The 27,189-nt window shown below is 32.4% G+C and overlaps 3 protein-coding genes across 5 annotated transcripts in view; 2 read left to right on the plus strand and 1 right to left on the minus strand.

Annotated features, from left to right (window-relative positions):
• qin (tudor domain-containing protein qin) overlaps nucleotides 1-27,189 on the plus strand; it is a 39,393-nt gene that overhangs the window by 1,052 nt on the left and 11,152 nt on the right. The gene's annotated exons all lie outside the window — the stretch shown is intronic.
• On the minus strand, nucleotides 244-26,681 carry LOC148172394 (uncharacterized). Its single transcript, XM_088038782.1, has 4 exons — nucleotides 26,479-26,681; nucleotides 1,407-2,632; nucleotides 687-901; nucleotides 244-640 (listed from the first exon to the last, which is right to left on the minus strand). The coding sequence occupies exons 1-4, from the start codon at nucleotides 26,519-26,521 to the stop codon at nucleotides 502-504; spliced, it is 1,623 nt and encodes a 540-aa protein (XP_087894908.1). The 5' UTR covers nucleotides 26,522-26,681; the 3' UTR covers nucleotides 244-501.
• Nucleotides 15,946-20,029, plus strand: LOC148172395 (uncharacterized). 3 transcript variants are annotated; one of them, XM_088038780.1, is made up of 8 exons: nucleotides 15,946-16,107; nucleotides 16,162-16,253; nucleotides 16,303-16,324; nucleotides 18,472-18,671; nucleotides 18,717-18,885; nucleotides 18,935-19,316; nucleotides 19,440-19,596; nucleotides 19,645-20,029. In XM_088038780.1, exons 4-8 carry the CDS (start codon nucleotides 18,479-18,481, stop codon nucleotides 19,770-19,772), a joined length of 1,029 nt encoding a protein of 342 aa, XP_087894906.1. In that variant the 5' UTR covers nucleotides 15,946-16,107; nucleotides 16,162-16,253; nucleotides 16,303-16,324; nucleotides 18,472-18,478; the 3' UTR covers nucleotides 19,773-20,029. The 3 variants fall into 3 exon arrangements, with proteins under 3 accessions (XP_087894906.1, XP_087894907.1, XP_087894905.1); XM_088038781.1 differs by lacking the exon at nucleotides 16,303-16,324; XM_088038779.1 differs by lacking the exons at nucleotides 18,472-18,671; nucleotides 18,717-18,885; nucleotides 18,935-19,316; nucleotides 19,440-19,596; nucleotides 19,645-20,029 and having other exon boundaries at nucleotides 16,303-18,458.

Below are 27,189 nucleotides of genomic sequence, written 5' to 3' on the forward strand. Positions count from 1 at the left end.
AAGACTTAGGAGAGTGAGTGACAACGTGTTTTAAACTCTACAAAAAATAATTGAAACTACCGGAGTCAGGAAAAATTTTCACTGTTTTATACTCTCTTTTTAAACTTTACATAACATGCATTATGTAGACTGCGTGTGGAATAACTTATACGCTCGTATTGTGTTTTGTGTCAAACAATTGGCAGGAATTAGACTGGAACGCTGTGGCTTTGACCAGATTTGCTGATTTCTCTAAAATAACCATAAATGCAACAATTTTATTAAATACCAGAACAAAAGTAGGTACAGAAATAGTTTTATCCTAAATAATTAGAAAAATAAATCTTAACATTTTTTAACAAGAGACCACGAAAATAGAATTCACTTAAATAAATAGTTCTTAACGATTGGAGACGAGTTGTGACAAATGACTAGAAAAATCAACAACCTCTTCAATTAACAATAAATTAATAATAATGGAAATAATTTTTGCTATGGCAATTAAACACGCGGGCGAACTTCTTAACTCTCCTCCGATTTGGCTTGTTCGTTTCTTATGTCTTGAAGTTGATCAGAGTCGTCTTTTTCTTCACTTGTGTCTTCCTTTTTTCTTTCTTTCTTCATCTTCTCTTCCATCTCTTGGAATTTAAGCGCGAGGTACCTAAACACACGTATCAGTTTAAATTCTCAAAAAAACGATTTTATACCTATCCACGAGAGGTCCACTGTAATCCTCGGGGAACTTGGGCGCCAACGGAAGAATATACTTGTAAAGTCTTTCATTGAGAACATACAGTTGTGCGGTTGAGGAACATTTAACATTGTACCACCAGTCACAGGTCAGCGCCACTTGGCTAAATATTGTGCCATTGGGGCACAAAAATGATGCCTGACCTCCATTCAAGTCGCAGTAGTGCCACACCTACAATTAATTAGTCGGAAAAGCATAAAGAAATGAATGAGGTGTCAACAAAAATTGAAATGGGGACAAGTTTCAAAGGACAAGTTCAGTTAATTGAAAAGTTTCAATGAACTTGTCGGTCCATTGCCAGTATGGTTTTTGTGAAAAGTGAGAAATTTATTGGAGAGATAGTTTCAATAACTTAGAGTTAATGACGAGATTTTAATTGGTTGTGAAGGTGAAATCATATGTATAATTAATTAAAATTTCGACTTTGTGTATTGGCATAATGCAGGTTTACATAATCCGATCAACTCAAAAACTTTGAAGTTAATGGTAAAAGTGATAATTACGCATACGCAAATGTGCGAATAACTGTTTAACTAGAAAGACCTTGTTACTATTATTATTCTTGATATTTTATATAATTATAAATTTTTTATATCCACAATCGAGTTATGACTAACTATTACGAAGTAACGTAAACACTGCTAATAAGGTAATAAGAAACAATAATTCTACTCACTTGGCAGTTGGTGTGCGGATCTCCGAAAAACCCTTTATATCTCTGGGTCTTACAATTGAAGTCCGTTTGTGGTATTGAAGACAACGCCGGGTAATCTATTCCAGGTCTTCCAGGCGTCCCTCCTTCTATAGTATTAGCTGGGAAGCTTTGAGTATAAGTTCCCGGGCCATAATCCGTTTTTTCCGGGAATGGTTTTTCCACGACTTCGTCATTATCCTCGACATGCTCTTGAGAATCTTCTTGTACGACGATGATCGGTTTGGGTGTGAGGTCCTGTTGTTTTCTCAAACCGTTTAAAATTTTGACCAAAGTCTTGATACTATTATCGACATTCTGAGGCGTTAAAGTTTGTGGTATCATATTGGAATTTTGTAGTTGTTTCAAGAGTTTGGCCAAAATATTCGTATTTTCAGTGGGAACGTTTGGTAGAGGTGACGAAAAGTACTGCTGGACGTGGGTTAGGGGTCTCTCGCTCACGTACTGAGCTGGAGGAGGATCAGGGAATATTGCTTCTTGTGTGGTGTACTTTTGGGCGATGTATTCTTCGTCAACGATGGTATTCACTTGAGGCTTCGGTGTTGTTTGAATGGAGTAAGTCACTGGTTTTTCGTTCTGTACAAAATGTGGCAGCACTATAGGTTTTCGGACTATAATTTTTTCCCCATAGTAGGGTTTTGGTGGCGGCGTTCTGTAGTTCTCAACTGGTTTCTCAATCACATACGTCTCAATTTGTGGTTTCTGTGGATAAATTTTGAACACAGTAGGTGTAGACTCGTATTTTTTTCTTTCCTCAACATCAACATCAATATTCGTGGGTGTATACGTCTCTATGGTTGTCCTTTCTGGTTGAGACTCATGGTAGTACTGTATGGGAACATAACTGGGTGGTTTTCTGTACCGCAGCGCTTGTTGGGCGTGTTTCAGTTGAGATAAAGTCTCATATATCTCAACGTAGTTAGGATTTTTCTCAGTCACTGGGTTGTATGCCGGGGTGTTTTTTACAATAGGGATAAAAGGTCCAGGTAGGGCGTTACTCTCCAGGAATGGTGTGTATTTTTCTCGAGAGGGCTTTCTCTGGTTGCGACTTACATAGTAGTTTATATAGGGTAAGAGTCGCTTTTGGCGCTCTGATGGCACTGTTATCGTAGTGGCCATTTTGGATATCCTTGATCCTTCAGGTTTATCATGGTGTATGGTTGTGATTCCGTAAAGTAAATCAGGGAATGCTGCAACAAATTCTTACTTAATTTAACCTTATTACATCATCAATCTAGATAAGTACAGAGAGTGTATATTCTGAGAGTGTATGTATGTAAATTTCATGACTTCCTTTCTCTCGATTTCGTGTATACTTGGGAGACTTACAGAATGTTGATATACATCTTACAGTGAAAGTAAGTTTCCTCTTTATGCTTCATTGCATATTTCGGTTTATGTGGGAAACGACAAATTGTGACTTTCTTTGTCACAAGCAAACCTTGAAGTTTCCTTAATTCTGGAACCAGGTCAAGTCAATATTGTTCACGTTAAGTAACCACCTAAATCCGTGATTGAACTAGAATAAATTATGAAGATTCCAGCAGCAATTCGCAATTTTGTTGCTAAGATTTCGGTCTTACATATTCCGAAGCATTAAGGGTCTACGCTACGCATATACCCGTATATGGCTTACGATTTTTCGTTTTTGAAGCGCATTTTGGACTTTGAAAAATCGCTCGACCTCTGTATGTATGCGTCTCAGGTAGAGCTATGGAGGTGACATCTTCGAATTTTGAAAAAGTGAAAAATTTGACTTTAATTAATTAAAAACTGAAATTCCCATTTTTCGTTTTTAAGGAATATGAAGCAACCTAGGAAGTTAAAAAAAATACCAACATGTGGAGAATTAAAACCTCTATGGAGGTGACATTTTTGTTTTTGTCATTATGCTATAATTTTGAAGTTATTAATAAAAAAACAAATCAAAAATAGGCAACCAACAGTACAACTAACGCAAATCATCTTATGCAAATCTCATGATTTACGACCGCTCACTAGGGGGTCACTGACGTTCCGCCCAATTGTAATAAACTGCTATCGGGTAAAAGCAGGTAAAGACCCAACTGGTCGCTCTCGGCAACAAATATCGAAGGTACTTGTAGCTAGTGTATTGAGAAATAATATTTTATTATCTCTGATACAGGGTCCGCCAAAATTTGTGGTCACCCCCAAAATTGTCTTATAGAAGTAAAATTTTAAAAATTTACATACGCTAATGGATAATCGAAGAAGCTCTAGAAGATGACGCAAAAACTTGTTCTTTATCACCGATAGTTTTGGCGTCGCGACGCCTTAAAAGTGTAATTTTTATCTATTTGTGAGGGTTTTTGGAACCATTCAATATATATATACAGGGTCCGGCAACACTTGTGTCCACCCCCAAAATCATCTTCAATTTTAAAGATAAAACTTTCAAAATTTGCATACGCTCACAGTTAACAAAGCTCTAGAAGCTGACGCAAAAATTTGTTTTATATCACTGATAGTTTTGGCGTCGCGACGCTTTGAAAATGTAATTTTTAGGTAATTGTGAGGGTTTGTGATATCAACCCCTAATTTAATTTTTTTTCAATATAAATATGTTTAAAAAATCTCAGTTGTTATTTTAAATTCAATGCAAATTGTTTTCAAAATTTGAGAAAAAAATGCTGTTTTATCAAGTTAGTTTTCAATTTCATTACGTCAAAATTGGGAACTATATTTACACCCATCTGTCAACATCTTGTGTCACAAATGACATCTATTCTTTGGCTCGCTTTAGATTGTAACAAAAGTCTTACTTGGTGAAATTGTCGCTTTGTCGATGTTAATTAACGATTTGTGGTGTCCATAAAGTGCAACATGCCCGTGTTAATCAAAATTAGCCTTTATAAAAGTGAATGAAGTGACTTGTGAAATTTTGGTGTAAACGTAGTTTGCCACTGCGCCGTCATAATTTTGAAAACTAACTTGATAAAGCAGCGTTTTTTTCGCAAATTTTAAACACAATTTGTATATGATTTAAAACAAAAATTCAAATATTTGTGTTACAGTTATATCGAAAAAAATTTGAATTCGCGAATATTTCCACAAAAACTCAAAAATCGCTAAAAATTAGACTTCTTGGGCGTCGCGACGCTAAACAAACCGTGATAAAAAATAATTTTTTTGTCAGCTTCTAGAGCTTCGTCAACTGTGGGCGTATGCAAATTTTCAAAATTTCGTCTTTAAAATTAAAGACGATTTTGGGGGTGGACACAAGTGTTGCCGGACCCTGTATATATATTTTAATATAAATGTGTTAAAAATATTTAAGTAATTAAGGCAGTAAACCTTCATATTAATCCTGACATTGTAAATAATTCTTTAGCGATGGTAGGGAGCAAAGGTATCTTCAACTGCGACAACGCAATTTTACGCCACTGATTTAAAATCGGGCCCTAAGTTCTTATTTTTCAATGTAAATAATTAACTATTTCTATTTAGTATCCAAAAAGTGCAACAATCAACGTTAATCAAAATTGAAGTGACTTGTAAAAAATTGATGTAGTTTGCCACTGTCCGTCATAGTTTTGAAAACTAACTTGTTAAAACAGCAATTTATGCTCAGTTACATTAAATTTAAGATGAAGCTGGTCACAGTTATGTTAAAAAAACAATTCGCGAGTATTTACGCAAAAACTCAAACATCGCTAAAAATTACTCTTCTAACGCATCGCAAATTTTTGCTTTAGATTGTTAAGCTTGATAAAGCGAATGCAAAATTGCAAATATTTATTTTTGAAACTAAAAACGATTTTGAGGGTGATTATTACTGTTGCCGGACTCGGTATAATTCACTGTTTTTCACACAAAATTTTGTTATTTACGCATTAATTTTACATTTCGTATTTTCCAGTTTTAAATTAGAAGACCTTTTTTCCGCAATTATAAAATGTGTATTATTGGGAACATTTTCTATTTCAAAAACTTTATCCGATAATTCTGACTTAAAACCGCTAATTACATTTTTACTTTCGGAACTATTCCTAATATTTTTCATCACCGTTTTTTAATAAAATTGTTGGCTCAAATCTTGGTGTTGATAAAAATGATCAAAAACACAATTTATTCCCAAACACCAAATTTTGTCAAAAACTGCTGACGTGCAAGTTTGATAAAAGCAACTGACCAACTTTAATCGACAAAACTCTAGAAATTTAAAAAAGTAGGTACATTGATTTACAAGTCGAGCACAGTCAAAAACACAAGTATCCAAAGATTGAAAGAATTTAAATATTTTTTCAAGATATTTATTTATAGGTTTTCGAAATACATTTTTAATTGCTTTTAAAATTCGTATAATTAAACTACTAAGATGGCCCCTTGAGAACACAGCTACTTTTTAAGGAAAACACCCCGATTTTCAAGGGTTAACAGAAAAGCAGAAAAATCGTGAAAAGACTCCCGTTTTTAAGGTATATTTTAAAATTAACATTTTTTAAAGAATTTGTCCGGTTTTTCGAACTCTTTTTTAAAAAAGTCAAAATTTTAAGAAGTATATCCTGTTTTATCAAACGTGAATACGGTTTCGTACAAACAAATTTCCCTTTTAAAAACATTTAAAATTAGGAATTTTACCTTGTTTTCAAAGATTTTACCCTGTTTTGAATTTTGTACTAGTAGGCCCCCTCAGAACACAACACATTTTTAATGCTTTTAGCCTGGTTTTCAAACTAACTTGAAAAGTTAAAGTTTTTAAAGAATTTGACCGGTTTTTCGAAGTCACCCTTTTTTTTAAAAGTCAACATTTTAAGGAAAATACACCGTTTTTTCAAACAAGAATACGGTTTGGTCCAAACAAATTTCCTTTCAAAAACACTTAAAATTCGTCTTTTTACCCTGTTTTTCTGTTGGGCTACTTCAGAACAAAAATGAATACGGTTTTGGCCTGGTTTTCAAAGTAGCTTTTAAAAAGTTAAATTTTTTAAAGAAATTGCCCGGTTTTTCGAAATACTTTGTTTTTTAAGCAGTTTAGTCCTATTTTAACAGTCTTCTTAATTAAAAGATAAAATTTGCCTTTTTTGCTCAGTTTTTCTATGGAGCCACTTCAGCACACATATGAATATGGTTTCGGCCAAGAAAAGTTACAATTTAAATATACTTAAAATTCGTCTTTTGTCCTGTTTTCAAAGATTTTACCCTGTTTTGAATTTTGTACTAGTAGGCCCTCTCAGAACACTTTGTTTTTAATGCTTTTAGTCTGGTTTTCAAAAGTTTTTAAAAAGTTAAAATTTTTAAAGAATTCGCTCGGTTTTTCGAAGTCACCCTTTTTAAAAAAGTCAAAATTTTAAGAAATATATCTTGTTTTATCAAACGTGAATACGGTTTCGGCCAAGAAAAGTTACCATTTAAAAATACTTAAAATTCGTCTTTTTACCCTGTTTTTTCTGTTGGGCTACTTCAGAACAAAAATGAATACGGTTTCGTTCAAACAAATTTCGGACAAAATCTCCATGAGCGAAGCGAATTTCCCTTTCAAAAACACTCAAAATTAGAGATTTTACCTTTTCAAGTATATTTTTCAGACTTTCCCTTGTTTTTAAAAAAGTTAAAAGTTGAAGGTACTTATTTTTTATTCAAACATACATTTTTTTAAGTTAATACACTATATGTTGAAACAATAAGTAGTTAAATATATGATATATTCTAACTCAGATTATTATGCCTAGTTTTCTTAGTCATTTTCCTATTTTCTATGCATTTTTTTCAACAAAAACCCGTATTTCTAGCATCAAAAACATCAAAAAACAACATTGAACTTTAATCGATAAAACTCTAGAAATTTAAAAAAGTACATTGATTTACAAGTCGAGCCCAGTCAAAAACACAAGTATCCAAAAATTGAAAGAATTTAAATATTTTTTCAAGGTATTTATTTATAGGTTTTGGGTTTTACAGTCTTTTCTTGAAATGAAAATTATGGTGTTAGCTTCGACATATTTGAAAGCTAATTGTCTTATTGGTAACCTATAAAATCCACCGGTAGCAGGTAAGATTAGAGACGAGGATTATTGTGTAAAATTCGTACAATTAAAGACACAAGTGGATTCAGATTTTTTAAAAAATAGTTTTTTTGCATAATAACATTAAACGCCAATTTTGCTTTTCCTGAGTGGTTCTGGCTTAAAAAATATTAATTAGGGAAGTATTTTTATTGATTAGTGGGATGTATTATTATGAAGAGTTAACTTTTAAATCACAGAAAACAACAGAGTCTAAAAGGTCCAAAAACTCATGTGTCAGGTAAAAGGTTTGGTTAAAAAAAATTAAATGCGTTTTTCTCAAATAAAAATATTAAAATAATAAGTAATTTTAAAATTTCCCCGGCGACCAGTGAGGAAAAATTTTGGATCACATTTACGAAAATTACATTTTTCAATTAAAAAAACATTCTTCCATTACGTACTATGGGAACTGGAAATTTGGGGATTTTATACATACATTTTCCATTAATTGAAAAAAAATTACACCCGTAAAATTTTTGTCTACTAGAACCAGAAATTTCACAAGCTCAAAACGCAGAGAAACTCAAATCCGGATATTTTAACTCATCTTTGGTCCAACACGAATTTATTGTTCCAACCGCTGGGTTTCTTAGGAAATGTGCAGGTCAAGCGACCGTTTCCATAAAGTTTATGATCCGCTCATTACCAAATCCTCGGTAATCCCTTTTGGCAGCTGTCAATCAAAGGTGTTGTTAAAGTTGCATACTTTTCAAACACGAAATTTTCGGGCAGGCTCGTAGACCCTTAAATGTTTTCAATTTACAGTGTAAATCTGATTCGGTGGACATTTTTTCCTTAATTTTCTGTGGTCCGTATCTCCGAAACCAAGACAGAATTTGCTATATTTAGAAGGTATGTAGCTACCGTACGGTAAAGCAGTCTTTTTTCAGTTTTTGAACCTAATATCTCCGTAACTATGACAGATAGAAATATTTGGTAATTTGCGGGGCATACTTAAATTATCCTGGTCAACAGGCATTTTGCGCTAAAAGGTGGTGTAACAAATCTTTCTAAATAAGGTTAGCCAAATACAAAATGACTTTAAAAAGTTTCTATTGGTTACAGTTTTTGAAAAAAAATAAAACTGAAATTCAAGTAAGCGAAGTTGTTTTTTCTATATCTAGATACCATGGACAACAAATATTTTACATTAAACTGTTAATGACACCAGGAAAAATGTTGTAGTTATTACAAAACACAATTTTCCTACGACCCCATATGAAAGTGGCATTTTCCACACGGTTAAATGACTCCGAAAGTTGATGTTTTCGTACATCCATTTCCGAAAGTAAAGCCTCATTTCCACGGTCCGTTCTAGAGAGAACAGAATTTGATTTACGATGGAATTTGAGTTATTGCACCATATTTTGCGGTCAGAAAATTTGCAAATCCTATTGCACCCTTGGTTTACAATCCTCTGTTCCGATTCGGGCGGACAAGCTGGTTGAAACGCCGACCCAACACACGGACTAAACAGTTTTAATTACTCCAATTCTTTTAATTTGAACACTAATTTTTTATCATATGTTAATATAAGGTAAATAACACATATAAATGTGGATTAATTGTAATAAAGATGGCGATAAATGCAGATATTTATTTCCTGCATTGTAATTTACAGAATCATTGCATGAAAAAAGGTGGATAAATACAGGTAGGTTTCTTATCTATGTAAGTGGATTAACCCTTTTGAAATAATTGACAGGCCTCTGTATTCTTATGGATTTAGTTAGGTTTATTACCTGGAGAGTTAAATTTTTTATATGATCCTGTAAATTAAATCTGCTAAATAGATTTTAGGAGAATTTACTTACACAACGTATCTGCGAAATAAGAAACTTGAAGGATCAATGAAGTTAAATAAATTCTGAACTGGTTCAACTCAACGAATCATCTTGTCTGTTCGACATCGGTTCGACGGACATTTCAACACAAAACCAAGACAGAACGGACAGAACCAACTTGTTCGTCCGACGTGTTATAATTTTTAGGAGAAATAAATAGCTACTTATCAAATAAGCTACGTTCGATATTTGAGAATGACCTTAAATCTTATGATTTGAACTTTTTTTTGGCCATTTCATAAGTAATAATCTGAAAACTGCAGCTACTATTTGATGTTAAATAACTTTCTTTTTTACCAATCAATTGTCAGCAATCATGAAGTGCAATTAAAAAAAATTAATTAGGTTCTCTGCGTTTTGTCTCGGTTCTCTGTCGAACTGTCCGGTGCGTTCTGTCGTGGTTCTGTGTTGAAATGTCCGCCGAACCGATGTCGAACAGACAAGATGGTTCGTTCGTTCAGTTGAACTAGTACAGAATGTTCTTAAATTTGTTTCATTTTATTTATACTTCAAGTTACTTATTACGTGGATACGTCAGCTATGGTAATTTTGACTAATATTCAGAAAATTTAGTTCATAGAACAAAATTAAAAATTTAAATCTTCAGGTAATATCTCTGACCAAAATCCAAAAAATCCCTGTTTTTCGAACGTACAAAATAATTTCATAAGTTAGGTTCATTCTATGCGACCAATTTAATTACTGTGCGTTCTGTGTTTTGTTCTGTGTTGAAATGTCCGCCGAACCGATGTCGAACAGACAAGATAGTTCGTTCAATTAAAGCAGTAAAATTTGTATTGTAGGTAAATTCTCATATAAACCGTCGTAAGTCAGAAAAATTCAATTTATAGAACGAAATTAAAAATTCAAATCTTCAGGTAATAAGTCGGACCAAATCCACAAAAATACTACCTGTCGGTTTCTTCAAAAGGGTAAATCCACTCACAGAGATAAGAAACCTACATACCTGTATCCATTCCCGCCTGTTTTCATAGAATAATTTTGTATATTTCATTGCTAACTTCTCCACCAGTAAAATAATGTCAGGAATAATTAATTGAAATTCAGTAACATTTTTTTATTCCTATTTAACGAGATTAATTATACAAAAATTCTGAAATGCATTGTTTATTGAAAGTTTTCTCCAAAGGAGCGGCTAATTTCAATTATTCTGTGCGTTCTGAACTGTCCGGTGCGTTCTGTCTTGGTTCTGCGTTGAAATGTCCGTCGAACAGACAAGATGGTTCGTGCTTTTGAACCAGTACAGAATGTTTATAAATTTATTTTATTTTATTTATTTTTCAAGTTACTTAGTTCGTGGATATGTCTGGTATGTTAACTTTCACTAATATTCAGAAAATTTAATTCATAGAACAAAATTAAAAATTCAAATCCTCAGGTAATAACTGAGCAAATCCACAAAAATACAGACCTGTCGGTTATTTCAAAAGGGTAAATCCACTCACAAAGATAAGAAACGTACCTACCTGCATTCATTCGCGCCTGTTTTCATACAATGATTCTGTACATTTCAATGCAGGAAATAAGTATGTTCATCTACATTTATCAGCATATTTATTAAAATTAATCCACATTTATATGTGTTATTTACCTTATTAACATTATGATAAAAAATTAGTGTTCAAATTAAAAGAATTGGAGTAATTAAAACTGTTTGGTTACGATCAAATGTAGCAAGTCCGTGTGGTGGTTCGGCGTTTCAACCAGCTTGTCCGCCCGAATCGGAACAGAGGATTGTAAACCAAGGGTGCAATAGGATTTGCAAATTTTCTGACCGCAAAATATGGTGCAATAACTCAAATTCCATCGTAAATCAAATTCTGTTCTCTCTAGAACGGACCGTGGAAATGAGGCTTAAAAGTCACTAGTGTGATATACTGTTCCAATTCTTCTAACGTTTTTATGGCACACAGTCCTCATTACCGCAAAGATTATGAGGGTTCTCAAAAGTGCAAGCAACCCCATTGTGAATCATTTTCAGGTACCCGAAACTGGTCAAGAACGAATTTGGGACAGGGCCGGGTTTAGAATAAGAATTAAATCGGAATTAAAGTAAACACAATTAAATGTTTGTTCTTTTTAATTAATTAGAATGAAATCAATCGCTGTCGCTTTTAGTGAGATTTTCATTGCCGCCGCTTTCTTCCAAATTAATCACAAATTTGGGAAAATTAGGCGACACATAACTGTCCTCAACTTGTTAAACATGTTTAAAACAGTTTCTCCACAAATCGGGTCCAATTTTGGCGGCTTCTGTTCGAATCATGTCCACCACGTTCGAGCTTAAATTTAGAAACTTGTTCATCTTCCAAATCGATCTCTTCAAAGAGCTCCAAATTAATTCGATGGGGTTCAGAACACAGTAATAAGGAGGCAGTCGAAGCACTATGTGGTTTTGTTCCTTTGCCCATTCGTCATTTTAAAATTTTTTTGAAACATCCAAATCTTTAATTTACTACTCAGTAAGAATCAAAAGTGTAAATGAAGGTATAAATCAATCATATATGTGTCTATTTAATTATCATATCATCGCCCGTAAATTGAATCACAAAAAAAAATAATCGGAAAATCAAAAATAAATTTGTTGCATATTATTACTGTTTGGTCTGCAACAGAATTGAACAGAATTTGTCGATGCAATATTTTTATGCATCCGGTCCTGTTAAAACCTTTCTGGACGGTCGAAACCGCAATTTATGAGGCGTATTGTGTGGGTTATTAGCTTTTCTAAGGGTGGTACGCCATAAAAACGTTTGAAGAATTGGAACAGTATATGAATATATCTGAAATTCAAAATTGACAGTTATTTTGAAATACAAATGTAATTCTTGAATTTTTGTCTTAAGGCCATGTTAAACGTTTCGCCCAACTCAGTTTTCAGATCTTGTCATATACCTGTCAAGAAGTGCGGGACTCGGACATTTTATAACAGTCTCGTTATCTGTTTGGGTAGACACAATAATTGAGGAATAGAACGGTTTTGGGCGTAAAAATTTACAACAGGGTAATTTCGAAGCACATTTCTCTTGTGATCCGAAAGTGTGGTATTAGACACTGTTTGCAGTGTCCACTCCTAACTTTTTAGCAGCAATAATTTTTTTTTTCAAACCCCACAAAATTGCTAAACGGCACATGAATTTTCCTAAGAAGAAAGTTGTAAATTTTACCTGGAAACCAAATTTGAAACTGTATAAATTAAATCGATATTATCACTCGATAATACTCCCAAGACATTTTTGGACGATTAAAATTACAGTAGTCTCCCGGTATCCGCGGGGGTTCGGGTTCAAGCCTGACCGCTGATAAGAAAGAGGTCTGAGTGAAAATTTCCTTTTTATTGCTTTTCGTGTAAAAGTGATAATATTCCAAGGTTGACCAATCAAAACTCGAAAAATAATTAAAGATCTGACTGCAAACATAGTGGTTTGGTTTTGACAAAAAACGAGAATGCCAAACAACTGTCACATTAGTCAATGGCGGCACAAATGTACTTGATGCTGAATATTTAATTCGTAAAATATATTGTAAACAAAATTATAAAACCATTTGTCACTTATCACTTCGTCTAGCAATACGTTCGCGTCAAAATTGACCTTCATACAAATGAATCAAGTGACTTGTGAAAATTTGGTGTAAACGTAGTTTCTCACTCACTGCCCGTCATTATTTTAAAAAGTAACTTGATAAACCAGCGTTTTTTTCTCTGATTTTAAACACAATTTGCATTAAATTTTAAGTAAAAACAGATATTTTTATCACATTTATTTTGAAAAAAAAAATTGAAATCCGCAAAAACTCAAAAATCGCTAAAAATTACACTTCATAGGCGTCGCGACGCCAATCGAACCGTGGTAAAAACAAATTTTTGCGTTAGGTTGTGGAACTTGATTATCCATAAGCGTTTGCAATATTTCAAATTTTTATCTTTCACGTTAAGGGGGTGACCGTAATTTGCACATCCTGTATTTATAAAATATAAAATTTCTGTACTCGATTCAAACAGCTTGTCTGTGCTATGGTCAGATGGTTGGGTCCCCAAATAATGTAATCTGTGGTAATGAGGGTACAGTCGTAAATCTACCCTCAAGACGTAAGTCGTAAATCATATTTTGATACGAGATTCAAAAACGTGTAACCGTTCTGGGAAGATAACTAAATCATTTTTTATGTAATTTAAGAATTTTTTTTATCAATGTCATCACAAGTTTATTCTCTACAATTTGGTCGAAGAAAAAACTTGATATTTTGAACAGGTTCTATTTTATGGAATGGTCTGAAAATTCCGAACTATTAAACTATTATAACTTGCCGAATTTTTTTTTAATTATTTTTTTTGTTTCGGCCAATCGTTACAGAATTGTATTACAAACAGATGAGTTTTTGAACGAACTTGATAACTATGAAACTAAGTCTGAAAACTTCCCAGAACTTTACATGGGATTCCCCATAAGAGAAAAACGTTGAACATGGCCTTAAATATCTAGCCGATTCACTGTAAAACAACATGCATAATGGTAAAAATGAATTGGTAAGGTTGTTTCTGACAAGACAATTTTGACAGGTCTGTGCGGATATATTCATATCACACTAGTGACTTTTACTTTCGTAAATTGATGTACGAAAACATCAACCATCTAACTATGTGGAATACGTCACTTTTATTCATATAAAACCTCATGGTCGTAAAAAATGATAATTAGAATAGATAAGAAATGAACTATTGTCAAGACTTATGGTTTCTTCCTGATGATGGAAGGTCGTAGGAAAAATAGTGTACGCAACTCGTCGGAAAGTGTCTTTCTTGCACTCGTGTAACATCTGCGAAATTGCTCACTTTCCGCACTTGTTATGTAAATATCTATTACAATTTCAATTCTATGAATTAAGGGTGTTGCAAATCAAAATTTGGACTTCGGCGAAATGCAATAAAACCCAAAAAAAAATGTTAAGATTGTTCCATTGCGATTGAGCAGATTTCTTGCTACATGTCCATTCGCGATCAAGACATCCATTATAAGCGAGAAAGTCGAAGAAAAAGACCAATTGCCTATAAAAACTTTTTTAGTAGCATACATTTGCCACTAATAAATAAAAATTTGTTTTTTTTTATTATTTCGGTGACCGTTACCAATTTGGCATTTTTGTTATCATCAATGTATTAAGCAAACTCAGATTAACTACAACTGATGCAAATTACTAATGGCACAAAAAATAATTTTGGATTGGTTGCCTAGTGTTATTGGTGCTCATTGTACGCATAATTTCACCCAGAATTTAAAACATATTCTATTCTTTGACGTGGATCCACGAATGTTAGAAGCGATGAAAAATTCTGATAGTGAATTTTCAGTTCCGAAATACATACAGGGTATCCGGAAAGTCGCGCACCACCGTGAAACTGTATTATTGGACAATGTCATAGATCACCAAAAAAATGTTAAAAAAAATCCATGTCTTCAATTTTTCGAGGTATGATGGATTGAAGAGGCAAAGTTTCATGCGAAAATTAACGATTTCTGTGCAACAATTTTACGTTCAAATGAATTTGTTACCTAAAGGACATTTTGCGCAAAGACATGGAAAAATCTTGTAAGAAATGCCTGAAAACTGTTATCAAAATTTTCGAATCAACAATCTCGATCAGTGTGGCATCGTTCACATGAAACCATCCCAAGCAACATTGACCTGTATAATAAACGCATTTTATACGCAAAAATGGTTTAAATTTGGTAGTGGTATAAAAAATTCCGGTTTATGATAAATTCCTTTTAGAAGTTCCATATAAAAAAAATTTAAAAGACGTATATGTAATATGCATTTTGTTTTATCAACGTTTATTATATTTCAGTTATTAGCAGATAATCAACGTTGTTTACAATATCAATAAAACGTTGATAAAAAATAGTTTTTAAATACCCAGTATATTATAAACCATTAAACATATGCAATATGTCAACGAGTATTCTACGATTTTTTTTTATGTGGAAAACCTTTTTTTTTGCAACAATTTGTAACTGCAACAATTTTATACGTACGTGTAATAGATGTTGAATATAAATTGTTATTAAACGTAGAGCTTTTACGTTAAAAGCCTGTATTTTTAATTACTATTTTTAATATATTCGTTTATTAAACATTGAAAAGACAATTATGTAAACCCTTCTCAAATGTGTTTAGTAAATAAACAAAACTTCTTATTTGATACATGTAGCTATGAGTCAGGTAACTTAAGTTTAAATTTAAAACACATTTTTTTATTTTAAGCAGCCGGTATTGTAATCTTAAGAAAATAATTTATTTGTATTATTAATATTATTATGCACAAAGATCGTCATAATTATGTGGACCTGGCCTATCATAAACTTTCCCTCCAAGCTATCGTCTGATAGCTTGGAGGGAAAGTTTATGCATTATTTTGCTTAAAATGATAGGCGGTTTTTTTGTTTCGCTATTATGGTATTTCAAAATAAATTTAAAATCGTATCGCAGCATACCAAATTTTTTTTGTCAGTGTCAGTATAATTAATGCTCGTAATTTTATTATTTATTAAAATAGTCTTGCAACAATGCAAGATTTTTACAACCTTCCTTACCCCATGCTTTCCCGCCATTATGCATGATGGACTATTCCACATGTGCTGTATCGGCTAGTGGTGGTGCAGAATCATCGCATGTGTAACACGTGTTCGGCTATTATTAATTAAAATTGTTGCTAAAATAACGGAACAAAGAAATCAACCTCTGTGAAAGCGAAATAGGTACTCCGCAAAGGTAAGTTTCTCACTTGTTATTACTTTATCTTTTTTTAAATCAATTTTATATTAGGTAGAAGTGTGTTGCACGTGTTTGCTGCCATTGCATTAGTATAAATTCGCAAAACGAAGCAAAGCGAGAAACGGCCTTATTTCGAAACAGAGGTAAGTTTCCCAAATTTTGTTGATTGACCTTTTATCAAATGAATTTTAGAGCACTTCCTAAACAACTACTTGTAAGACGCAGTTATTTAAATATGGCAAATTTGAACAAAAATATTAGTAAAAGACACTTGAGAAGAAAGATTGCAGCAAATGCAAAATTGGCCATTGAAAGTCTGACGTTACAAAGCAATTGCAATTTAACAAATGATCATGCCAAAAAATGTTTTGCAACTACAACCAATATTAATTTAAATGATACACCCTCGGAAAGTGTTCAAAATTTAAATTTACTTGAAAAACATTTAGTAAAAACAAATCACTTTTATAATAAACAAACGTTAACTGAAACTAAGGAACGTAACACTGAAATAAAAGCTACTAATAATTTGTATGAAAAAACCTTTATGCAGGGTTTAAAAACTTGGGCAATTAACAATAATGTTACTCATAAGTGCCTTAATGAGTTAGTTGTTCTAATAGCAGAATGTTACCCTTTTTTGCCTCAAGACGCCAGAACAATCTTAGGGACTCCAAGCTCTACTAGTACAATCAAATTAAATAATGGTGAAATGTTATATCTTGGCTTAGTTAATGGACTTAAAGAAAAATTAAAGCGTGGTTACAAGAATGACAATAGTACTGATAATGATACTGATGATCACTTGGTTATCAATTTGGAAATTAATGTTGATGGTATTCCTGTGTATAACAGTAGTAACTTAGAATTTTGGCCAATTCTTGTCCGTAGTCAAAATTTAAAAGATCAAACGCCTTTTGTTGTGGCAGTATTTTGTGGGAATGGGAAACCTGACACTTTAGAAATATTTTTAGACGATTTTATTACAGAATGTGAACTGGTCTTGAAGAACGGTTTTAATGTTTTTAATAAGCACTATGTCGTCGCAATTAAATTTTTCAGTTGCGATGCTCCCGCTCGAGCTTTTTTAAAACAAATAAAGGGCCATACAAGTATTTTTGGATGCGAGAGATGTCGTATCAAAACCATTTACGCTGATAAAAAAAGATATTATCCCGTTGATGAAGAATTTGAGTTAAGAAAAGACAGTGATTTTGAAGTTGAAACAGAAAATGACACTCATATTAAAAAAAAATCACCACTCACGCGATTAAATATAGGACTTGTCTCAATGTTTGTTTTAGATCCTATGCATCTCATTTTTCTTGGTGTCATGAAAAGGTTATTATTGAGTTGGACTGAAGGAAAACGAAATGTAAAATTTTCAAAATCTACTATTAAAAATATCGACAGTTGTATAAAGAGAAACAGAAAATTCATACCAAATGATTTTAAAAGAAAAATGAGATGTTTGAATTTTTTGAAGAGATGGAAAGCAACAGAGTTTAGATTTTTTTTGTTATACTTTGGGCCTGTACTTTTACGCTTTTCCGTTGCTAATAACGTATACAGGCATTTTTTGTTACTTCATGTGGCTATTTTTATTTTAAGTAGTAAAAAATTGAAAACTAAGTATGTGGCTGAGGCAAAATTATTTCTCATAAAGTTTGTCAAATTGTGTCCTAATATTTATGGAAAATATTTTAATTCATACAATGTTCATTCCTTAATTCACGTTTGTGATGATGTGCAGTTATATGGAGATTTGAATATTTATAGTTGTTTTGCATTTGAAAATTGTCTGGGACACTTGAAACGTTTAATTAGGGGTAAAAATCGTCCTTTACAGCAACTGAACAACAGGTTACATGAAATAAATAATTCAGTAGCAAGTAATAGTTGTAATGACAATATAGTATGTTTAAAACCTGTTCATATTTTTGACAAATCAACAAATTACTTTCAATGCTCAAAGCTACAAGTTGATGATAAATTTTTAATTTCTACATCTATTCCTGATAATATCGTGGCTGTGGAAAACAAATTATATGTTATTAAATCTATAATCTGTGTTGACAGTGTTTATAAATGTATTGGAAAAAAATTTAGATATCAAGAAAATTTTTTTGTTTTTCCATTAGATTCTTCAAAATTAGGTATATATTATGCTTGGAGTGAGGGGGACCAAATTTTTTTTAATGTTTCTAATATTACAACTAAATATCTAGCATTCCCTTATAAAAACGGTTTTTACTGTTCCCCTATTCTTCATATTTAATTTTGGTTTACGTTCATTGTGTTTTCAAAATTTATAAAAATATAAAAATTTTGCTCAGTAACGTTAACTTCCATGCCTTCCAGAAGGAAGATGTATGCTGTGATTGAATTTCAAGGCAAAGAATGCTCAGTGGTGCCTTTCGAGTGGTTGACCGAAGAACAAAAGCAATGTTGGTGGCCAACTAATACAGGAAAGAAAGTTATTGAAGATTTTATACGAAATAAAAAAACACCCATGTCTCATTGGAAAAAATATGAAATTAAAAATGTTTGCTTCATGACCGGTAGGTACTGCTTTGTATAATAATTGATAACATTTGTTTTTATAGCCGACTATGCAGAAGCGGATAATTTTTTAAACACAATCATCGAGCAAAGTACCAGCTCGGATTGTACTTCCAATGAACCCTTGGTGCGGAAACTAACAGAACTAACAAAACAGACTAACAAAAGAAAGACACAAATTGACAATGAGGGGTGTAAGTCCAAAAGACAAATGTTAGTTTGATGAAAGTGTAATGTACAAACACTTATTGTACTTTTTTAGGACACAAGAATCTGAGGAAGAATTTTCTTCCGAAGAGGAAAGCTCGGTAACATCCAAACCAGACGAAAATTCTTGTATTTCCTTTGATACTACCGTGACTTACGTGTCAACACCACGCACACCAATCTCGTCTTTTCACACACCCACTCTAGAATCTCTAGAAACAAATTTTCAGGAAATACTTTTACGACGTTTAGAAAAAATTATTGCTGTTCAAGATCAACACTCTATAGTTCTGGACAATATATTACGTACCCTACAAATGCAAAACAATCATCTCATTGAAAGACCACCTGATTTTCCTAAATTGCCTGTTGCTAACAAATCAGAATACCGAGCAGTGGAGGAATTTTTAAGAAATGAAGACAAATTTGCTTACATGGTAATTCGTTTTGCTTCTCTCTGTTTGAAATGTGTTATGCCTTATCTATTTATTTTTCATAGATTAATAAATTAATGCTTTTAATATATTTTTGTCAAATTAATTAACGAAGTTTGTTTTTAGAAAAAACGTCTGTCTACCATTGGGGGGTCGAATGTGAGGAACACTACTATGAATATGTTAAAGTTTCTCTTGACCAACCAAGTTGGGATGAAATTTAATTGGTCTGGAAAGGATAAAAGACCGTTCAAAAACACAAAAATGTGTACTGTAATAATGGGTAAGTTAATAAGAAACTTCCACAAGTATTTAATAAAAATCACTTTAGAGGCAATTAAGCTAGCATATCTGGATAGCCCTGATGCAAATGAGAAAATTATTAAATCATCTATCCAAGATTGGCTAAAACTATCGAAGGCCAGGTATACGTATACGTTACAGAAAAAAGAAAAATAAAGTTTTATATTAAAGTCAAAATTTCACCAAAAATAGCAAAATATGTGATCGCTAATTGGCGGACTTTTATATAAAAATTTACTCTTGTTAATTTTCATGTCATATGTTATTGTTTCATATAAAATGTTTTTATTTTGTTAGAATGTTTTAGAGAATTACGTTGTATTTGCATTTAAGAACAATAATTTTGTTTTGTTTTTTATATTATGTTTTGATATTATATAGCAGAAAATAAACTACTATTTACTTGTTTAAAATTCGTGCAACAAAAGCATTTTATTTACCTAAAATTAACATCCCTATTAAATGTATATAAAACATCAAAATGAAACGAAATATTAACATCAGATTTATACCAAGAATTAACGTATATAATCTTCTTATTGAAAATGAAGATGAGCTATGTTTTCTAATCGAATAGTGATGTAGTTAAATCAACGTCTAAAATATACGAAAAATAATGGTATGTAGGGCGGACATTTTCCGGTATATTTATACACACAAATATACCGTATTGATACGTATGGTTAATTGTGTTTTTAAACGTTTTTTATACAAGTTCATGTTGCTTGGGATAGTTACATTACTCGTTCATTTCGGTGTTTATTTGTGGATATTTGTGCTGTTTTCGATGTTGCAGTTTTATCTTTCGAACAGAATCCCTTTAAGAAACTGAAAGTTTCCGGACGTAGAATGCGTCCATCGTGAACTACTAATATAATCAAATCATGACAATCTAAAAGCCATCACGAGAATCATGAACTGTGAAGGACGACCGATATGTTGGTGAAAGTGTATCACGTAAACAAAGACGTTTTTAGTTTTCCTATAATTTACAGCCGTTCATTAGTTAAAAAAACGCTGAATTTGTTTCCTTTTAAAAGTGAACCAGATTTTGCAATCAACCTTGATGGAGTAAATTTCAGGATTTACTTAATGAGTCGTGGAGATAGTAGTGTTTACCACGACCTTGTTGGTACCGAAAAAGAGCAAAGGCGGAAATCGTGTTCTAGCAACGTGTGAAAAGTCGCTTATGATTATTTAGTAATTATTTTTTTGGTTAATGCGCCCTGAACGTTAAGACTTAACTGTTTTAGAAAGCATAGTTGACACAGAAACGCAGATGTTTAAAAGTGAGTGAGCGATGGGTTGATTACATTATTAATTAAGTAACGATTTATACCGTAAAAATCTGAAAGCTCATTTGAGGTTCTTCAAATCAAAGCAAATTGCGAACCGTTTCCAAAACCACATTGTTTAAATTCTATTACAAACTGTAAATTGCATGTGAGTGTTGCATATTGATTTTATGTCTTCAACATGGAAATAAAACTTTTTGCCCCAACTAATTTTATTATAGAAATCAGTGTCTAATTGCGGTAGCAACTTGGAATTTTCAACTACAGATTTATGTAATCCCGTTTATGCATCACTGTTTTTGTTCACACTTCGCAATGGACATCGGAGCTACTAATTAGCGCTCTTGTAATAACACTCAAATATTTTGTTCACTCGGCGAAACAAGCTTTACATAATGCGATTTTTTCTAATTGCAACATTGATGTACAATGGTTACACTTTTAATTAAATTTTCTCATTTTCATAGGTTTGTAATAGAATGGACGTCTGATCTGAAACCGGTTAGACTCAGTTTTGTACATTTTAATTCAGTTATATAAACGATCAGGAATATTTGAATAATTTTCATTTCATTAGCTAAAGTGAAATTTGGAAGATGTGGACCAAACTGGATTGGAACTTGTAAATGATATGTTGATGCCGTGAAAGAATTAGATAATAGTAAAATTTATGGAGCTGAAGTTGGCAAACAAATAAATGTCTCGGAAATATTTGCTGCTATTCGGAATATTAATTTAAAAGTGTTGAACTAATAACGAGCAAACTCACGTTAAAACTTCAATTTTCTTTTAACTTTTAACATGCAGAGAATAATGAATTTAGTTTCAAAGAGTTTTATTGAATATTGCATGTTGCTGGCATAGAAATTTATTGTATTCTGTATTAAAATGAACAGTTGTCTGCACAGTATTTCAGACGGATAAACTTTCTGCTTCGATTCGCTAATTAGTAATTAGAGGTGAACTTCACTTCACCTTACGGTTTTGCTCAAAAAGGGAATTTCACCGTATGTACGTTATGTATGTGGTCCTCTAACGAAATGTGGATCTTTTTCGTCGAGTGAAAATATAAAAAGGCCCTGGCGTGACAAACCGCGATTGTATTTTCAAGTTGAACTTTTTAATAACAAACAATAAACAGTTTCTAATTAGGTAATTGTGGGAAGAACCGACGCATTGTGGAGTTTTCAGTCTACGCACAGCAGACAATGTTACATGGATTATGTTTTAAACAATAATATTCACAACTTAATTGATAAGAACTCTGTTACGTTACATTCTTAATAAAGTAATTTACATATTATGTATGAACTTGCTTTGTTACGACACTCTTCCTTCAGTTTTGTCGAAATCTGAACCTTTCGACTGAATATAACCGAGAAAATGTCGCGTGAAGGCTGAACTTCGAAATTAATAAATGCATTTAGACTAGGTTACCCCGTTTTTATGAATGCACAATTCAATTAAAAAATAATTTCACATACGTTGACCACATCAAATAGTTTCGCATTTCTGTGGTAAATCTACTTTTTACTAGACACAGTTTAATTTATTGTTCGTTCATCCGAGAATCGTGCGGTCGAGCCCATCTGTTTATGTTTATTTGAACGTTATATACCTGTTTGCATTAAGCCTGTGTTTTGAAATCGCCGCAAGTCATGTTCGCAGGATTTAGCGAACTGCATTCGTGTTTCCAATTGCATCTGACGGATGTATCATTGTTGTCGTCAACAGGATTACTTTTGATTGCTGAGCTGTTTTAATGTGTTTTTTCTAGTATCTATTGTACATGTGCGAGGCTTTTATTTCGTTTGTTTAATACGGATTTGTTAAGTCCGGTTGCAAAATTCGTAGAGAAATGCAAGGGTTTTCTACAAGGTTAAATTCAAGGCGGTATCCATCAATGTTCGCAGTTACAAAATGTAAGAAAGGATATGAAATCGAAGAAACAGGCGTTCTTAGGCCTTGCGGTTGGTTCATTCAGGAACTGGTAGGCAGTGGAATCTATCGATTTTGGCAGTTTTGAACTCTCATGGGACATTTTTTGGTTTCGGTATATATTTTTTTAATATACAGGGTCCACCTCCAAAATCGTTTTAATTTTAAAGATAAAATTTTGAAAATTTGCATACGCTCACAGTTGACAAAGCTCTAGAAGATGACGTAAAAATTTGTTTTTATCACTGATAGTTTTGGCGTCGCGACGCTTTAAAAATGTAATTTTTAGCTAATTATGAGGGTTTGTGATGTCAACCCCTAATTTAATTTTTTTTCAATATAAATGTGTTAAAAATATCTCAGCTGTTAATTTAGATTCAATGCAAATTGTCTTCAAAATTTGAGAAAAAAATGCTGTTTTATCAAGTTAGTTTCCAATTTCAATACGTCAAAAATGGGAACTACGTTTACACCCATCTGTTAACATCTTGTGTCACAAATGACATCTATCCGTTGGTTCGCTTTAGGTTGTAACAAAAGTCTTACTTGGTGAAATTGTCGCTTTGTCGATGTTAATTAACGATTTCTGGTGTCCATAAAGTGCAACATGCCCGTGTTAATCAAAATTAAACTTTATAAGAGTGAATGAAGTAACTTGTGAAATTTTGGTGTAAACGTAGTTTGTCACTGCGCTGTCATAATTTTGAAAACTAACTTGATAAAACAGCGTTTTTTTCGCAAATTTTAAACACAATTTGCATTAGATTTAAAATAAAAACTCAGATATTTGTATCACAGTTATGTTGAAAAAAAATTGAATTCGCGAATATTTCCGCAAAAACTCAAAAATCGCTAAAAATGATACTTCTTAGGCGTCGCGACGCCAACCAAACCGTCATAAAAAACAAAATTTTGCGTCAACTTCTAGAGCTTTGCCAACTATAAGCGTATGCAAATTTCTAAAATTTCATCTTTAAAATTAAAGACGATTTTCGGGGTGGACACAAGTGTTGCCGGACCCTGTATAATAGCTTCACAGCTATTTTTACTTTTTGATCGATTAAAGAGTCTCTGCATGGTTAATAACTTTAGGTGCATATTTGATATTGCAGCAGCGATAAGATAATGGAAATTCGTTTTTTGCAATAATTCTTGATCATGATTAACAACTTCCTGAATATTTACTTTCTATCTGTATAAGTTCTGGTAAATTAGTGATAATAACAATAGTTGTAGAAATCTAATGCAACCAGGACTCAAATTCGCAAATTCTAATAAATGGGCAGATGAAGTATTAAAAGAAATAGGATAATTGTCTTATTTTTATGATGTATTAATTTCAGAATTTTAATGATGAGATAATAGAAAATGCTCATTTACGTTATTATTGCACGCATGTTATTTGAAAATAACTTTCTATCATCAAATCATCAATCTCTGAAATTCGAAACGTGTTAGTTCTGCATATTATGACGAGTCAGTTTTTTAACATGTAATTTTAGATGTCATTCTCAGACACGCACGATGCTACACTAAACTCAAAAGATGGAAATTTAAAATAGTAGCTAATTAAAATCACCTTCATTTTCTAAATTTGGATTTTTTGCAAATAATTTAATTTTTAATTATATTTAAGTGAAAGCAGGAGATAAACAAATGGTTTATATAATTTGTTGAAAAACATTAATTTATATCGAAAACAAGACCTGCACCAATAAGGAACTGAGAAAAGCAATGTTACAAGAGCAGACGTAACAAAATTTTTGTTGTAACAAATTTTTAGATAAATTGTGTTAATTTAACTGTGCCAAATTTTTTTGTAAAATTTAAAGTATGTGTTAGCTGTTAGGAAAAGATAAACAAATTAAATTACTTGAATTACATAACTAATCTGCAATTTTTGAATTACTGGAGACGAACTTTTTGGTACTTTCTCAATTATTTCGAGTAATAATTACATTTAAACTTTATATGTATATACCTAATTTAAACTAAATGCAGTTCAACGTTTAATCTAATGTGCTTTAAAACTTGCAGTAATAAGCATGAGGTACGAAATGAATTTCTCATTAGAATTTGATTTTCTAGTTGGTAACTCAATTAATTTAAACGTGTTGTTTTAATTAGTATAAGCACAACGTTACCACCTTTTCTACCACATTCAATTTTGTGTTGATTTTAAACGTGTCAGTTTTTTTTGGCCTAAATTGAACGCTTCCCGGTGAAAACCTGAAGAAGTGAAGTGACATTATTAATCCATTAAACAATGATAATTGTCCTTCAGATAATTAAAAGACAATCTTCACCTTGTGAGCGTGTGAGCTCATAAACGCGAATTAATATCTTAATTTTTAATGAACCACGTTATTTTGTAATCATGAATGACCAAAACACTTGTTTGTACAATTTACATAAATACAGCGTTTTTCATTTTGCAACACTTTGTAATCTGGAAGACGTATAATTTTATATCAATCAGTGCCATTGTTCGTTTTAAGTGCCGTAATTTCACAGAGATTGTTTCGTTTTTTGACACAATTGAAAAATCTGCTAAATGAAGTTGTTAAGCAATTGTAATTCACGTTTTCTCGCTCTATTGTCATACTTGCTAATGACCGTGTCAGGATGAATTTTCAAGTAGTAAAAGGTAAAATTTCGATAATTAAGTGGCTGAGATACGCAAGCTACTGACGAAATGGTTGAGATTTCGTGACAAGTTTTGTTGGCAGTGAGGTGTAATTATGTTTTGGTTGTCGTGGTATGGATATTTGAGATAAAAAATGTTCCGCTTTGTGATTCCTGAGCTACTTATTAAGAAATTATTATTAATGAATATTAGTGGAGTCCAAACGCACATTCCTCATTTGACAAATGTTACTGTTCTTATATATAAAGTAATAAATTTACCAGTTGGCAAACCATAAGTTGCGTGACGCGTACATAAGTTTTCAATTAGTGCTCATCTTTACAATCTCTTATCTAACTTAACTAGTCTTCCTCTACAAATTCCTACTTTGTAATTACTGTTAAATAATATTGTTCACAGGAAAGTGGAAGTCCTCTATTACATTTCTATAATAGGTAGTGGCAACAAATCCATAAGCGTGTGATTTAAAAATGTAACAAACCATGTGGGTGATAATTATTTATGAAATTACACAGGTGAATACTTCATGTAGCTTTTGTTAATTATTAACTGAGCCGTGAGCATATTGTATAAATTTAATTTTTTTAGCCTGTGTTGAATAAAATTGCATTTAAAATATTTATTCGACGAACCGTTAATTCACAATCAATGGCTGTGCATTAATTACTTTGCTTTACATTGTCAACAAAAATTTTAGAATTGGATAGTAATATTTTTTTGTGAAAAACACATCACCGGTCTTTTGTAAATGAATAGGATTTTTTTTAACTTTTTTTGGTCCTATCGTGACAAACTATAGAAGTGAAAGACTACATGAGAAAACATCACGATTCATTAATTAAATGATCATCTTTGGTGTTGGAAGAAAAGAACGAGAATTTTCCGTTTGTTTTTTTTTTAATATGTGGTCTGGTTCTTGATCACCCTGATATTTTACTAAGGACGTTGCAAAGGTTATTCAAAATTCCAAAATGTGTCTTACCTAGCATGGAAACCAATATTATCACTGGTAGTTTTGAAATCATTGCGGCTCTAATCCAGTCACATTTAACAGAAAATAACTACAACCCTACACATAGGTCTTCAACTTCTTCGGCGCTAGAATTTTCAACAACCATATCACTCTCACAAGTGCATGCTGACCTGCATCAAGCACTGCCAACGGTATGCTTAAAGATGGATTGTGTCTTGAAAGTCGCTCCACCAGCAAAAGTGCTTATGAGCCCCCACTGTTACAAGTGAAAATATCGGGCAATGTCATTGATGACCGAGATGTTCCTCTACCGGTTGCTGAACTGTTACCTTGTGAAGGACGTCTTTTTAATAATTAAGTAGTTTTATATGTTTTATTGAATCTTCGTGGGTTGGTAGGACCCACACGGCTTTTCTTGCAATCTTCAAAGTTTAGCAAGTTTACTTCGTATTTCAATGTGGGCTACTTTACTTTGATGTTTACATGTTTCCAACATTTTTTTATAAATCGGTGCTGTCTTGCACCACCTCGCGTGTTCTGCAACCGAATTGGGCAACTTTTACATAATTTTGCATTCGGACACATTCTAAAACTGGCTCCAATTATTTGCATTTTGTTGATTTTTCCGGTTTTTTGTGAGTTCAGTGAAGGTTGGAGAGTTTTGGTTTTATTTCATTCACAAATGGAAATTTACCAGAAAGATGCCGTGGAATTTATTTC

The sequence above is a fragment of the Gnatocerus cornutus genome, chromosome 6 (assembly GCF_029298725.1).
Source record: "Gnatocerus cornutus isolate USDA-ARS CGAHR chromosome 6, icGnaCorn1.1, whole genome shotgun sequence".
Classification (NCBI taxonomy): domain Eukaryota; kingdom Metazoa; phylum Arthropoda; class Insecta; order Coleoptera; family Tenebrionidae; genus Gnatocerus; species Gnatocerus cornutus.

Bases quoted from the DNA above. Each gene is read 5' to 3' on its own strand.
- LOC148172394 (XM_088038782.1), bottom strand. From the start codon at position 26,521: ATGATTTCAAAACTACCAGTGATAATATTGGTTTCCATGCTAG. The intron at 902-1,406 runs GTGAGTAGAATT...AATTAATTGTAG, and splicing joins ATCCGCACACCAACTGCCAA to GTGTGGCACTACTGCGACTT. The intron at 641-686 runs GTATAAAATCGT...ACGTGTGTTTAG, and splicing joins AGTGGACCTCTCGTGGATAG to GTACCTCGCGCTTAAATTCC.
- LOC148172395 (XM_088038779.1), top strand. From the start codon at position 16,346: ATGGCAAATTTGAACAAAAATATTAGTAAAAGACACTTGAGAAGAAAG.